The sequence below is a fragment of the Diplotaxodon limnothrissa genome, linkage group LG12 (genome assembly GCF_057381915.1).
Source record: "Diplotaxodon limnothrissa isolate DT_005_m linkage group LG12, D_limnothrissa_male_GT1.1, whole genome shotgun sequence".
Taxonomy (NCBI): domain Eukaryota; kingdom Metazoa; phylum Chordata; class Actinopteri; order Cichliformes; family Cichlidae; genus Diplotaxodon; species Diplotaxodon limnothrissa.
In genome coordinates this window covers 26,903,519-26,914,902 of record NC_140607.1, presented here as the reverse complement: position 1 = coordinate 26,914,902, position 11,384 = coordinate 26,903,519, and the positions used below count along the sequence as shown (strand labels likewise).

General features: G+C 40.0%; 2 protein-coding genes across 2 annotated transcripts; one reads left to right on the top strand and one right to left on the bottom strand.

Moving 5' to 3' along the window:
* The first annotated feature begins 2,354 nt into the window (after nucleotides 1-2,354).
* On the top strand, nucleotides 2,355-6,122 carry slc35d2 (solute carrier family 35 member D2). The gene is made up of 12 exons (XM_085368452.1): nucleotides 2,355-2,567; nucleotides 2,731-2,764; nucleotides 2,847-2,933; nucleotides 3,024-3,091; nucleotides 3,195-3,266; nucleotides 3,518-3,586; nucleotides 3,694-3,796; nucleotides 4,610-4,702; nucleotides 4,804-4,871; nucleotides 5,280-5,358; nucleotides 5,581-5,663; nucleotides 5,919-6,122. The coding sequence occupies exons 1-12, from the start codon at nucleotides 2,440-2,442 to the stop codon at nucleotides 6,043-6,045; spliced, it is 1,011 nt and encodes a 336-aa protein (XP_085224578.1). The 5' UTR covers nucleotides 2,355-2,439; the 3' UTR covers nucleotides 6,046-6,122.
* A 1,973-nt stretch (nucleotides 6,123-8,095) lies between these two features.
* Nucleotides 8,096-10,633, bottom strand: znf367 (zinc finger protein 367). Its single transcript, XM_085368451.1, has 5 exons — nucleotides 10,355-10,633; nucleotides 9,426-9,576; nucleotides 9,081-9,200; nucleotides 8,473-8,611; nucleotides 8,096-8,351 (listed from the first exon to the last, which is right to left on the bottom strand). Exons 1-5 carry the CDS (start codon nucleotides 10,631-10,633, stop codon nucleotides 8,096-8,098), a joined length of 945 nt encoding a protein of 314 aa, XP_085224577.1.
* Nucleotides 10,634-11,384: the final 751 nt, after the last annotated feature.

Sequence of the window (11,384 nt, the reverse complement as noted above, 5' to 3'; positions counted from 1 at the left end):
AGGTATATAACCAAACACAAGGCAGCCTGGCATTATTTTAAGATCAGCTGACACCAGAGATAAATCCATATTTGTAGACTAAAGAGAACTCTTGTTCAATAATATGCAGACCTGAAATTGTCTTCATAGTACAATGTATTGAAATAAACCTCTTTAAGGTACAATTTTGCATAAAAGGGAAAATAAGCTTTTGTGTACCAACAATGGTATGTTGAATTTGGTCTATTACAATTAAAAATTAAAATGTTCTTGTGTTTTGTAATACACTAAGCCCTGTTTTGGGGCCATTTTTTACAAGTATACAGTACAACACACAGCCATCTGTCCACTTCAACACATTGTGAATCAGTTTTACCTGTGTTGGTGTTGGGCTGTGAGCACAGGTCCCAATTAAAGCTATCAGGACTTTTTCCTGATGTCTCAAAAAGAGTCATAAAGATGCTCACAAGTAGCTCACTGGGGGTGATTTGTAAGACTCTGGCAGCACTGCTTCTGTTCCTCCTTGAACAGAAAAGGCTGTTGTGCCACAAAGTGATCATCTGTCAAGAAGTAAATACTGGTATTTGTTAAAAAAGTATATAAAAATGAGTTGTTGGTATTTAAACTATTGTGAATGACTTGTTGACCTATAATCCCTCAAACATATATCACATGAATGGTACCAAAATAATTTTGAGCCAGAAACGATATCTCTGCTAGATGCTGCCCACAATCAGTTTTTGGCAAAGGACATGTCTTTTATTTATTCAGGTAAAAGGTCTCATTTATATTTAAAATGCATTTTTATATACAGTGATGTGTCCAAGAGGGCAGCAGAAATTGCAACAAATATAACATAGAACAGCTCTACAAATATATTTCAAGTTGCCCAAAAGGATTGGATCGATTATGATGTAGAATGCAGAGTAGATCAAATAGTGCAGATTTGTGAGGATACCTATGACAAAACAGGTAATTTCTTTATTTTATCCTGGATAAATCATGCTGAATATTATTTACCAATATAAATAACAACATTATAAATAAAAAGCAAATTCAATATTTGGCAGTAACTTTTTGGCAGATCATCCAGCTGCTAGGTCGATGCCCTACTATGTTCCTGTCCAGCTTCTTGTGCAGCAGTCGGTCTCCTGGTATCTCCTTCACAGTCTTAAGATTGCACTGGGGGACACAGCAAACCTTGTTGCAGTAGAATGTATGGATGTAGCATCCTAGAGGAGCTGGACTAACTTTGCTGGCCATGCAAAGCCATGATGAGGACAATAATAAAAACAAAACTCGAGAAAAAATAACCAGTGGGCATCGCCTGCCTGTTCAAAATCAGAATCAGAGTCCTTTGTTGACATTAAATATCAGATGTTCAAAAAGATTAGAAGCTGCTCCTTTGTAGCAGCATTTAGAATAAATAACAATGAAAACAAATCCAAAAGTACCACCATATACACATGTGTAGTGATGTGTGATGTGAGAAGTACTGATGTGAAATTTGTACAGTAATGGCTTGTGAAAAGAAAATGTGTTTCTGAGATTGTTCATCGTGGTTTGGACGGACCTGTAGCGCCCCCTAGAGGACATCAACTCAAACAGGTGACCTCTGAAGCCTCTTCCACTGAGCGTGGGTGCAGTGAGTGAACCACATATGTAAAGATGCTCTCAATGGCTGAACGATAGAAGGTCACCAGCAGCTTCTCAAAGATTTTGTTCCTCCTGAGCACTCCCAGGTAGTGCAGAGCTGACCTGATCCCCCTTTTCAGCTCAGGTGAGTGGAGAAGAGAGAGATGGTCAGACTGGTCTAGGTCTGGGAGCTGTGTGGCTCCCTTATGTTGCCTGTGTGTAAATGCTTCCCCCTGTTGTCATACATCTTACATTGTGTTAGAATGTAGGCAGGAAAGACTGGAGGTTTGCCTGATTAAAATCAACCGTGATAATGGTGTGTCCCTGTCCTAAAGGGGGGGTCCTTGTTGCCGCTCCAGTTCTCACTTTAATTTGCTCCAAATCAGGTGAAACTGATTCACGTTGCTTTATGTTTCTTAACTGGACAGACTGGTATTTCTGTTGTTTAACTAACTTTGTGTTATAGTGTGGTTACCGAGTCTTCCTCTTTTTTTCTCCCTAAACTGTTTACATTTCATCTATAAAAACTCATGTAAACTATTTGGAACGTCTGCGCTTTATTTTGTAACAGTGTGCTTTTCTTTTCGTTTCCTATTAAGTGAAAATGTGCTTGACATTTTAAAGACAGGCGAAACAATTTGGCTTCAGCTCGACCCATCTCCTGAATTATGTAATAGTTGTAAAAGACCGCCTACCCTTTCTTTTGCTATGTGGCCATTTACGACTGGTGGACACGAAAGGGCAGCTGAACGAAAGTCGCCACTCGACCAGAATCAACTCAAGCCTAATTTTAAACGCTAAACGCTTCATTCGCAGTATGTAACTATGTCTTTGGAACCCTGTGAAGAAACTGCGGAACACTCCGCTTTGCTCAAGCTCCTCTCTGCACTGTTTTATGCCGGAAGTTCGTTTCTTATTACCGTAGTGAACAAAACCGTGTTGACAACTTTCAGGTAGGTGTCGCTTTGTAGGGATATCACTAATTTATTCATAGTCGAAGGACGGAAGCAAAAAAAAATTGTTAAGTTCACAGATAAAGGAAGCTTGTAATAATAGCTTATTCTCTGTTGTCGAGTTATATTTAAGAGTTCTGCTTTTTGTGTGTTGACTTTGCAGATTTCCCTCCTACTTGTGTCTGGGAATTGGACAGGTATGTTGTCCAGGTGCGAATACCTCCCACCCACACTCCACTAATAATAAACAAATACAAACTCATTTTATTGTCCTTTCAGATGATCACCACTGTTATTGTTCTTTATGCGGCCAAAAAGAGCAAAACGGTGCAGTTTCAAGATTTCGACAAGAATGTTCTCTTAAAAGTAAGCACCCTCACCCCATTATAATATCTCTATTTATTCTTTTTTTAATGTATTTTGTGATCTATAAATCTTTTTGTTTGTTATGCCCAGATTTTCCCCCTCCCTTTGCTGTACGTTGGGAACCATGTTACAGGCCTGGCAAGCACCAAAAAACTCAGGTTTTTACCAGTTCATTTGCATCACATTTAGTCCTTAAATTTAGTTAAGATTTTCTCAGTACTCATTTATGCAGTCTTCCCGAAACTGTGTTATCTGTTACAGTTTACCCATGTTTACAGTTTTGCGGAAATTCACTATATTGATGACAATGATCTTGGAAGCGTATATACTAAGGTAAGGAATTATTCTAACTATGTATTACCGTACTGTTAGAGCCTTGAAGCACTCTAGGGCCTTATCTCATCTGATTTGGTCTGAAATTTCTTAAAGTACTTTACTTGAAGAGGTTTCTAATGGATTTGTTAATGGAGTTAAACAATGTGAGAGCTTTCAGTGTAGGATGTGAGATTAAAAAAAAAAAAGATTTAACAATGGAAGTGCCCATTAATGTATGCCTGTTTTGTCCTCTTTATCTCCATTTTCAGAAAAACATTTCCAAAGCGTCTTGTGTACAGTGTTGTAACCATAGTATTTGGTGCTATGATTGCTGCAAGGTATAGTTTTGCTTTTTGTTTTTATTTAAATTACTTTTGTAATTGTATTTCTCCATGAACTGCAAAAACAAAGTAGACTTTACCTCCATCTCTATTGTCTCCTATAGTTCAGACCTGGCCTTTGATGTGGAGGGCTATACATTCATCCTGCTTAATGATGCATTCACTGCTGCCAGTGGAGTGTACACCAAGAAGAAACTTGGTGATAAGGTAGGATTTCCTGTTCCGTAGAAAAACAGAGACAATTTGAGCATTGCTGCCTTAGTAGATATATCTCTGTCCAGGTGTTGTTTGAAGAAAAAAAACAAAAAACAATTTTACTGCACAGCTGTGCTGCCAAGAAAAATGGGGGCACAACCATCCAAAGCAATGCACAGTGAAGGAGAGTGTGCAGGCAGAGTGGATTGGGTGGAGACACGTGTCAGGTGTGATTTGTGTCAGAGTTGGAGCTACAGGTGGGACAGCTCAGGCTGAGCAGTGTGCAAACCAAGTTAAAGAAGCAAGGCTGAAATTGTTTAGACATGGGGGGGAGGAGGGTGGATTTATCTGGACAAAGGATGCTGAAGATGGAGCTGCTAGGCAGAAGGAAAAGATGAAGACCCCAGAGAAAATTCATGGATGTAGTAAAGAAGGATATGCAGAGGGTTGATGTGACAACGGAGGATGCTAGGAGTGGAGGTAGATGATCTGCTGTGGTAACCCCAAGGTAACAGCTGAAAGAAGAAGAATATTAGAAAAGAAAGCTGAGCATTATCTTTTTAAACAACAAAACAGAAGGTTTTAGTGTCGTTCACGAATATCCTTTGATCATGGCAGCTCCACACTAGCAGCGTCTTTATATCTAAAAGCAGAATCGTGGGATTCGCACATTTTTTAACCTTTTTTTTTAATGCATAGTGATGCGAGCATCTAATGACGCATGTGCCTCACAGGAGTAAAATGTTAACGTTCTCAATACTTTGAAATGTCCCTATTGCATAACAGTGTTTGCTGTTTACATTTGTTTTCCTCCTTTTTGTCAAGGGTCTTGGGAAGTATGGGGTCCTGTTTTACAATGCATTAATAATTGTCATTCCTACTGTCTTGGCAAGTGCGTTTACTGGAGATTTACACAAGGTAAACTGTGATCAGGTGCATTATCGCTATTTATTGTTGTTTTTTGGTTTTCTGTGCCAGAAACTGTATTCTGTTACCACCCTTTATGTTTTGATCCACAGGCAGTCACATTTGAAGACTGGGTGAAAGGCACATTTGTCTTTTGTTTCCTTATTTCATGCTTAATGGGGTATGTCACTATAATCCAGTCCAAACTGTTCAGTTATTGTAGAAATCAAACTTCCTTGAGTCGGTCATTCTATATAAAATTGATCAAAGATAACTAGGATGTGATGAAAATTATTCTGACACAGAAGCGGAGATGGCTAGGGGGTGAATATGGTATGATTGTAGCTAAAAAAGAGACTAAGTTGAAAGGGCATATGTTCTACCCACCCTTCCGTGTATTTTGAGGGCCTATAACTTGGAAAGTATTCATAGTGTGAAGGCAGAATTTCGTTAACCTTTATTAAACACACTAAAATATTTGCACAAATAAAAACGTTGTTGAATCTGAGGGTGTTGAGTTGACGATGGAATGGCCCAGATGTTAGATCGCTGTTCAAAGCTGTTTTGCTTTTGTCCTAATTTTCTTTAGGTTTGTGCTGATGTATTCCATCGTCCTCTGCAGCCATTATAACTCAGCACTTACAACCACAGTAGTTGGGGCAGTAAAGGTAAGAGCACAGTGATATTAGTTTGTTTTTTTATTGTACAAAATCCAAATATTAAGAGTTCTTTGAAAAATTGTTGACTGAAATCCACAGCAAAAAATTTCCTCCTTTTTTCTTGACCCATGGTGATGGACAGGTGGAGGGATTTACTAAGATAGTTGTTGTTTTTTTCCTTATTTCCAACACAATGATACTAAAGTGAACACAATTTCACCTTTTCCTCAGAATATTGCAGTGGCCTATATTGGCATGTTTGTGGGTGGAGACTACCTGTTCTCTTGGACTAATTTCCTAGGCCTCAGCATTTGGTGAGTAATAAGACTTAAATGCTATTTTCTGTTCCTGACTACAGAGTTAAGCGTGACTCTATAAGAGGCCATATTTCTTCAAAAAGTCAAACAGTATGCTATGTTGAATAAGAACAGCAGATTGGAATCTGGCTTGGGAAGGATTTTAATCTAGAGCAAAATATTGATTGAAAGTCAAGATTAGGCATTCTCTGATAAATATAGTTTAGTCTGCAGATTTTGTTTCCTTGAACATTTTATCTTTTTGGTTTTCAGTATGTCAGGTGGACTAATGTACTCATATATGACCTTCAACAAGAAACCATCTGGAAGTGACACAGGAGCACAAAAGCTGAAGCTTCAGATCTCCGAGGAATCAGCAGGAAAGTACTCTAAGGTCTAAAGGGATTTCACCACTTGGTGGCGCTGATCTGCTCCATATTGGAGCATGATATTACTTCAGCACTTATGTGCATTAATAAGCAAAAAAATAAAATCAATAAAATGCTTTCCAAATATATTCCAGGTTCCATCTATTTCATTATACTTTTACACAATGAACAAATGGACAAGGAAGGGGTAAATCCTGGGTCAGGTTCAGTGAATGTTTATTGAAGATCAACAATGACAGAACAGTGTGGACAGCCTGTGAGAGAAAATTTGTACTTTAAAACATGTAGTATATCTACCAAGCAAGCAGGATCGCCCTACATACTTAAATATGAAAACTGATGGAGGATGTTAGCAGTGGGGAAAACTGAAACTACAAATTAAAATTTCAAAGCTCTCTGTAAATTGTGCACTCGATATTCTAAAACTACATGTATATATTAAATGCCTTAATCTTTCTCAAACCGAAATATAAACAAAGGGTAAAATGCTTCCAGGTATATTCTAATTGGCTAGAATAAATCATTTGGTTTACTGATTATCAACAATCCACTTGGCTTCCAGTTTCACCATTACTTAAAAAAAACAAAATTCAAATTCGCTTGACTTCTCGAGTGACGGCTTTCTGGTGCAGGTTTCCCCTAAACAGAGGCAGGGCACTTGTGAAAGGCTTCTTACAGTGTTAAGAGATGTAGTGTTGCTTCAGGGGAAAAAAAACAAAAAAATCCACTACACATCAGTTTATGATAAACAAGTGCCATTTCTTCTGGGCAAGGCAACCTAATATTCAGTGCATTGCAAACTTAATCCAAGACTTGATGGGGGCTCCAAGTACTTCATAAAAACCAATGAGTTTCCCAAATGTATGTTTTACAATCGTGGGACATTTTGTGTTGCAATATTTCCCTTTTATGAGTTAATCAAACATATGGAAAAAATGACTTGTAATGAGATACATACACCTACTACTATGGTACTGTTCCCATATCAAAACTAGTCAGCCAGCTTTTAATATAAAAGGTGACTGACACGCATTGTAAAACATCTCCCACCTAGTTGAAAACACTTTTTGGTTTCGCAAACTTGTTACGAGGAAAACCACAAAATCTAAATGTTTTCCTGTGTTTAAAAACTACTTGGAACCTTTGAACACTGTAGAATCTGGTAGACTGTATTTAGAAAACGAGTGTTATGCTTGTCTGTTACTGTTGAGAAAATAGTTACATGTATATATTTAGACAAGCGTCAACTGTAAAAATTTGAATTTTTTTTAAGAGCTTGTACCTGATCAGACCTGCGGATTAGGGTTGCAATGATCACACATATAAAAATGGCCCGTGTCATATAATGTCAGACTTTTCCATCTTCCCTGACTTCCCTCTTGTCCACCTTTGCCCTTAAATAAAGTTGTACCTGTGAGGCAAAAAACTAGCTGAACCTTTCTCAGTCCATTTCTACTGCCACTGCTGTCATCAGTGGCAGTGAAATTGTGCTTATAGCACCAGAGATGAAACCTGGGAACATGGTGAGACGCCATCTGACAGTTGAACTCAACATTTCCTATGGCTGACCACACCCTGTATCATTCCGTCCATCTGAGCTTAATCCATATATACAGTCATACACACTCTTACACTCACAATATACTTAAAAAAAAAAAAAAAAAAAACTTGTTACCAAAGTGCAAACAAAACCAAAACATGATAGGTATCCTTTCTTTGCCTTTAGAAGACAGAAGAAAGAAAGACATTCTTCATATTGTCAAATCTACAATTATAGCAGCCTAAAAAGGATAAAATTGAAGCTGAATAAGGTGCTTTAGCTTGTGCCTTCCTGATAATGTGTGTGGGAACAGATACCTGTGTAACACTGATCTCAAGCCAATTCAGCTCTTTTACAAAGTCTGTTTTCACAACTTTACAGGAAAAAAACTAAACTACTTGTTGATCTGCATTGTAGAAAGAATTTTAGCGACAGCACATGTAACAGGAAGGCGGACTGGGATAGAGATACGAGGGCAGGGAATTGGGAGTCCGGGATGAGGAAGTGGGATGGGTGTTCGTTCAGGGAGACAGGTTGTTAGCCAGCTCGATGAGCGCCAGAGCGCCGTGGAGTCGCTCTCGTTGCTCCTGGAGGCGGCGCTTGGCTGCTCCTCCCTGGGTGCTCTTCTCCTCCTCTGCGGTCTCTTCTTCCCCGTTCTCTTCATCAGACTGGAGAAACTCCATTGGATCCTGCTGCTCCTGGTCCTGCCCTCTAGCCTTGCCCTGTGGCTTCACCTTGGTGGTTGTAGGGGCACGCTGCTCACGGGTTCGCCAGTACCTGCAATGACAAAGAGCACATTACCATACAATGTAAACAAAACAAACAAAAAAAAGCTATTTAAATGTGGAAATCTTCCTCACGGTCCTGCTTTTGTACATATGAGCCTACTTTCACTTACTTTGCCAGCCACTCTGCCACAGCCTTGTTATCCACAGACTGAGCCTTCCCCAGACCCTCCTTTGGTTCTTCCCTCTTCAGACGGGAGAAAGGATGCTTGGGGCAGTGTCGGTTAGCATGTGTAAACCGATTGCCACATCCTGCAGAGGAAGCATCAAGTCTGAATAACTGCAGAAAATGACTGGAGGTTTTTGTCATTTTTACATAGTTAAAATGTGTAGTGCACAACATTTGTGGTTCACTACTGTTATAAACAGTGCTTCAGTCTTCTTAGAATGGATTACTATTAATAAATTAATGAGTAATGATGTTTACTCAAATATGACTTTTTATAAGTCACAAAGCAACAGTAATGATTTTTAGGGTTAGTACATGAAATTACAGCAGACTGTTACACAGTCAGTTTCATTTCCCAGGTACTTTCCAAGTATTAGTTTAAGGCTCTAGTCAGTCATAGTAAATAAACCACATTTCATCTTAATGGAAAGTACCTTGAAGACACTAAAGGTGAAAACTTTCAGTTTGCTGTTTGTGATAATACATTTTTAAAAGGCTAACTGCATGGTCTTTTCAAAAAAAAAAAAAAAAAAATCTACGTTTCACACCCACCTTTCTCAGAGCAAACAAAGGGTTTTTCCCCAGTGTGCAGGCGCTGGTGGGTCTTCAGCTGTCCACTCTGGACAAATGCCTTCCCACAGTTTGGGTAGTCACACAGATAAGGCCTCTCACCTGGGGTGGAACAAGATAAGATATACTTTATTCATCCCACAAGTTGGGAAATTGAGGAGGGGGTGGGTTAGTTAGTGGAAAAACTGTGGTTACTTAATACTTTAGTAATTACTAGACAATGCTTTTAAATTCAGAACAGGGACCACATGGTTTCATGTTTTGTACCGTGACAGGTGAAGCACATGTATTAAAGCAATTTATAATGGGTCAGCGGACTTCTCTCACCTGTGTGTGTCCTCTTATGGGCCTGGAGAGACTTCTCTCTGGGAAACACTCGGTTGCAGATGTTACAACGGATACGGCTGGATGAAGTCTCCCCCTCGCTTATCAGCTCCCGGACTGTGTCCGCCCGTGGCCGGCCTCTGCGGATACCATCCTGACAGCGAGAACACGCAGAATCATTGCTCTGGCCCTATCAGACTTATCAAAGGACTCTGGATGAATGAACACCTATGGTGCAACAGCTTTGAGACAAAGCAGGGTATAATATGCCAAACCAAGGACAAACTGTTTTCACTGCTTCATAATCTAATACACTTATAACACATGATTCACATAAAATACTCATTTATTGCATTTCATACAATGTATCAACGTGCCAGTCTGACTTCATTTAATTAGCTCACGTGTGTCACTGTGAGCTAATTCACATCCGGTTAAATTTTTGGCGCGCGACTACACGTCATATTGGAGCAGCTGCTCCAGATTCAGGAACTGGGGTTTAAAATCCATGGAGTCACACCCTAATGCGCGGGCGTTTTTTAAATGACTCTATATGACGCCATATTGAGGCCGACTCTCTGTTTTAAGTAATCACATTTCAAGAGAATATATAACTTTACAAGAAAAAGGTGTTCATTCTGATCGTGCTGTTCTGCTGTGATAACTATGTATGGGTTATTGCGCCTGTTATACACATGCTATATCCTTTCAGACCTGCTCTGGAGGTTCTTCAACAGATCAATGAATTAAGTTACAAATGCTCTTTTAGGCGTATTACACTGTTGTCAGCAGTCTCTGCATTAACAATATTAAAGTATTAAAATAGTTAAAAAATACTTTCTGCTTTTAGGTTGCGCTCAGACATCCATACGACATCCAGCCATGTCACTTTTTAAAGAGTATCAAGACAAACTTTCATATGAGGGGTTTACCTTGATCTGCTCAGGTGAAGGAGCTGTGTCCGCTTCCCTGGCCGTCTGTGTCCCGGTAGGGGACGCGGCTCCACTCCCTGAGCCCGGGCTCAGGGTTACATTGTGGGCGTTCTCTCCCCACTTCCACGGGTAGACCATAAAGTCGCTGAAGCCGGGGCTTGTCGGAGTTATGGCCTCTGCTTTCCTGGGTTTAATCGGAGTGGTCTTGATGACGGACACCAAAACTCTTTTAGGCGAGTCATTGCAGAAAATAACGTGAGGGTGCTTGCTCTCAGCCATCGTTTGAGTGTCAAAATCCCGGTGTTTGACGCAAAAGCCGCAAAACTATTTTTTTTCCCAACAAGATAAACGAGCAAGTGTAATAAATAGTTTGCCTTCTTAATCTGGAGTAAATACTTCCTTCATTTCCAAAGAGTACAAGAAGAAGAAAAAAATCTCTGATCCGCTCTCTGCTATAAAGTAACTACAAAAGTTGCAGGAATATATGAAGACTGCGGTTTCCTTCCTTCTTGTCGCAGCAGGTCGTCTCAATTGACCTGTGTGCGCCCACAGGAGCGTTGTCCCGCGTTGCAAAATCGCGCCTGAGCAGTGCATCCTCCAATCCACTGCAGGCGTCGAACCCCACGTGTCAAAAGAAGCGAATGGCAGCAGCCATATGGCTCTACCTAGCCATTCTCCAGACCAGTAGGAGACGCGAAGGGCTCTGTGCACACTAATTGGCCGAAAAGCTTTTGTCCAATGAGATTTAAACACCTGATGCGCGCTCTCGCAGATTGACATCAAGACTAGCCAATGAAAGCGATTGTGGCCCACGTGTTAGCCAATGGGAGCGAAGGGCGGTTAATTTTTTTAACATTGCGGATGAGCAGATGGCTCTTTTCCCGCGCTGAAGAATCTGTTTATGTTATTACATGTTTTTGTCGTTTTAAAGGGAAAGAAAACGGTGGTTCCGAGGCGCCAAAGTTACGTAATCACTGTAGGGCGGAAGTAATAGAACAAAGGCTTTATTGTGTGCGAGAAATGGAAACAG

Excerpts from the sequence above, each read along its gene's own strand:
- znf367 (XM_085368451.1), bottom strand. The coding sequence starts at position 10,633 with ATGGCTGAGAGCAAGCACCCTCACGTTATTTTCTGCAATGACTCGCCT. Across the intron at positions 9,577-10,354 it reads CTTCACCTGAGCAGATCAAG|GATGGTATCCGCAGAGGCCG; the intron begins GTAAACCCCTCA and ends TCTCGCTGTCAG. Across the intron at positions 8,352-8,472 it reads GTGGCAGAGTGGCTGGCAAA|GTACTGGCGAACCCGTGAGC; the intron begins GTAAGTGAAAGT and ends TTGTCATTGCAG.
- slc35d2 (XM_085368452.1), top strand. The coding sequence starts at position 2,440 with ATGTCTTTGGAACCCTGTGAAGAAACTGCGGAACACTCCGCTTTGCTC. Across the intron at positions 3,092-3,194 it reads GCAAGCACCAAAAAACTCAG|TTTACCCATGTTTACAGTTT; the intron begins GTTTTTACCAGT and ends TATCTGTTACAG. Across the intron at positions 3,587-3,693 it reads GGTGCTATGATTGCTGCAAG|TTCAGACCTGGCCTTTGATG; the intron begins GTATAGTTTTGC and ends TGTCTCCTATAG.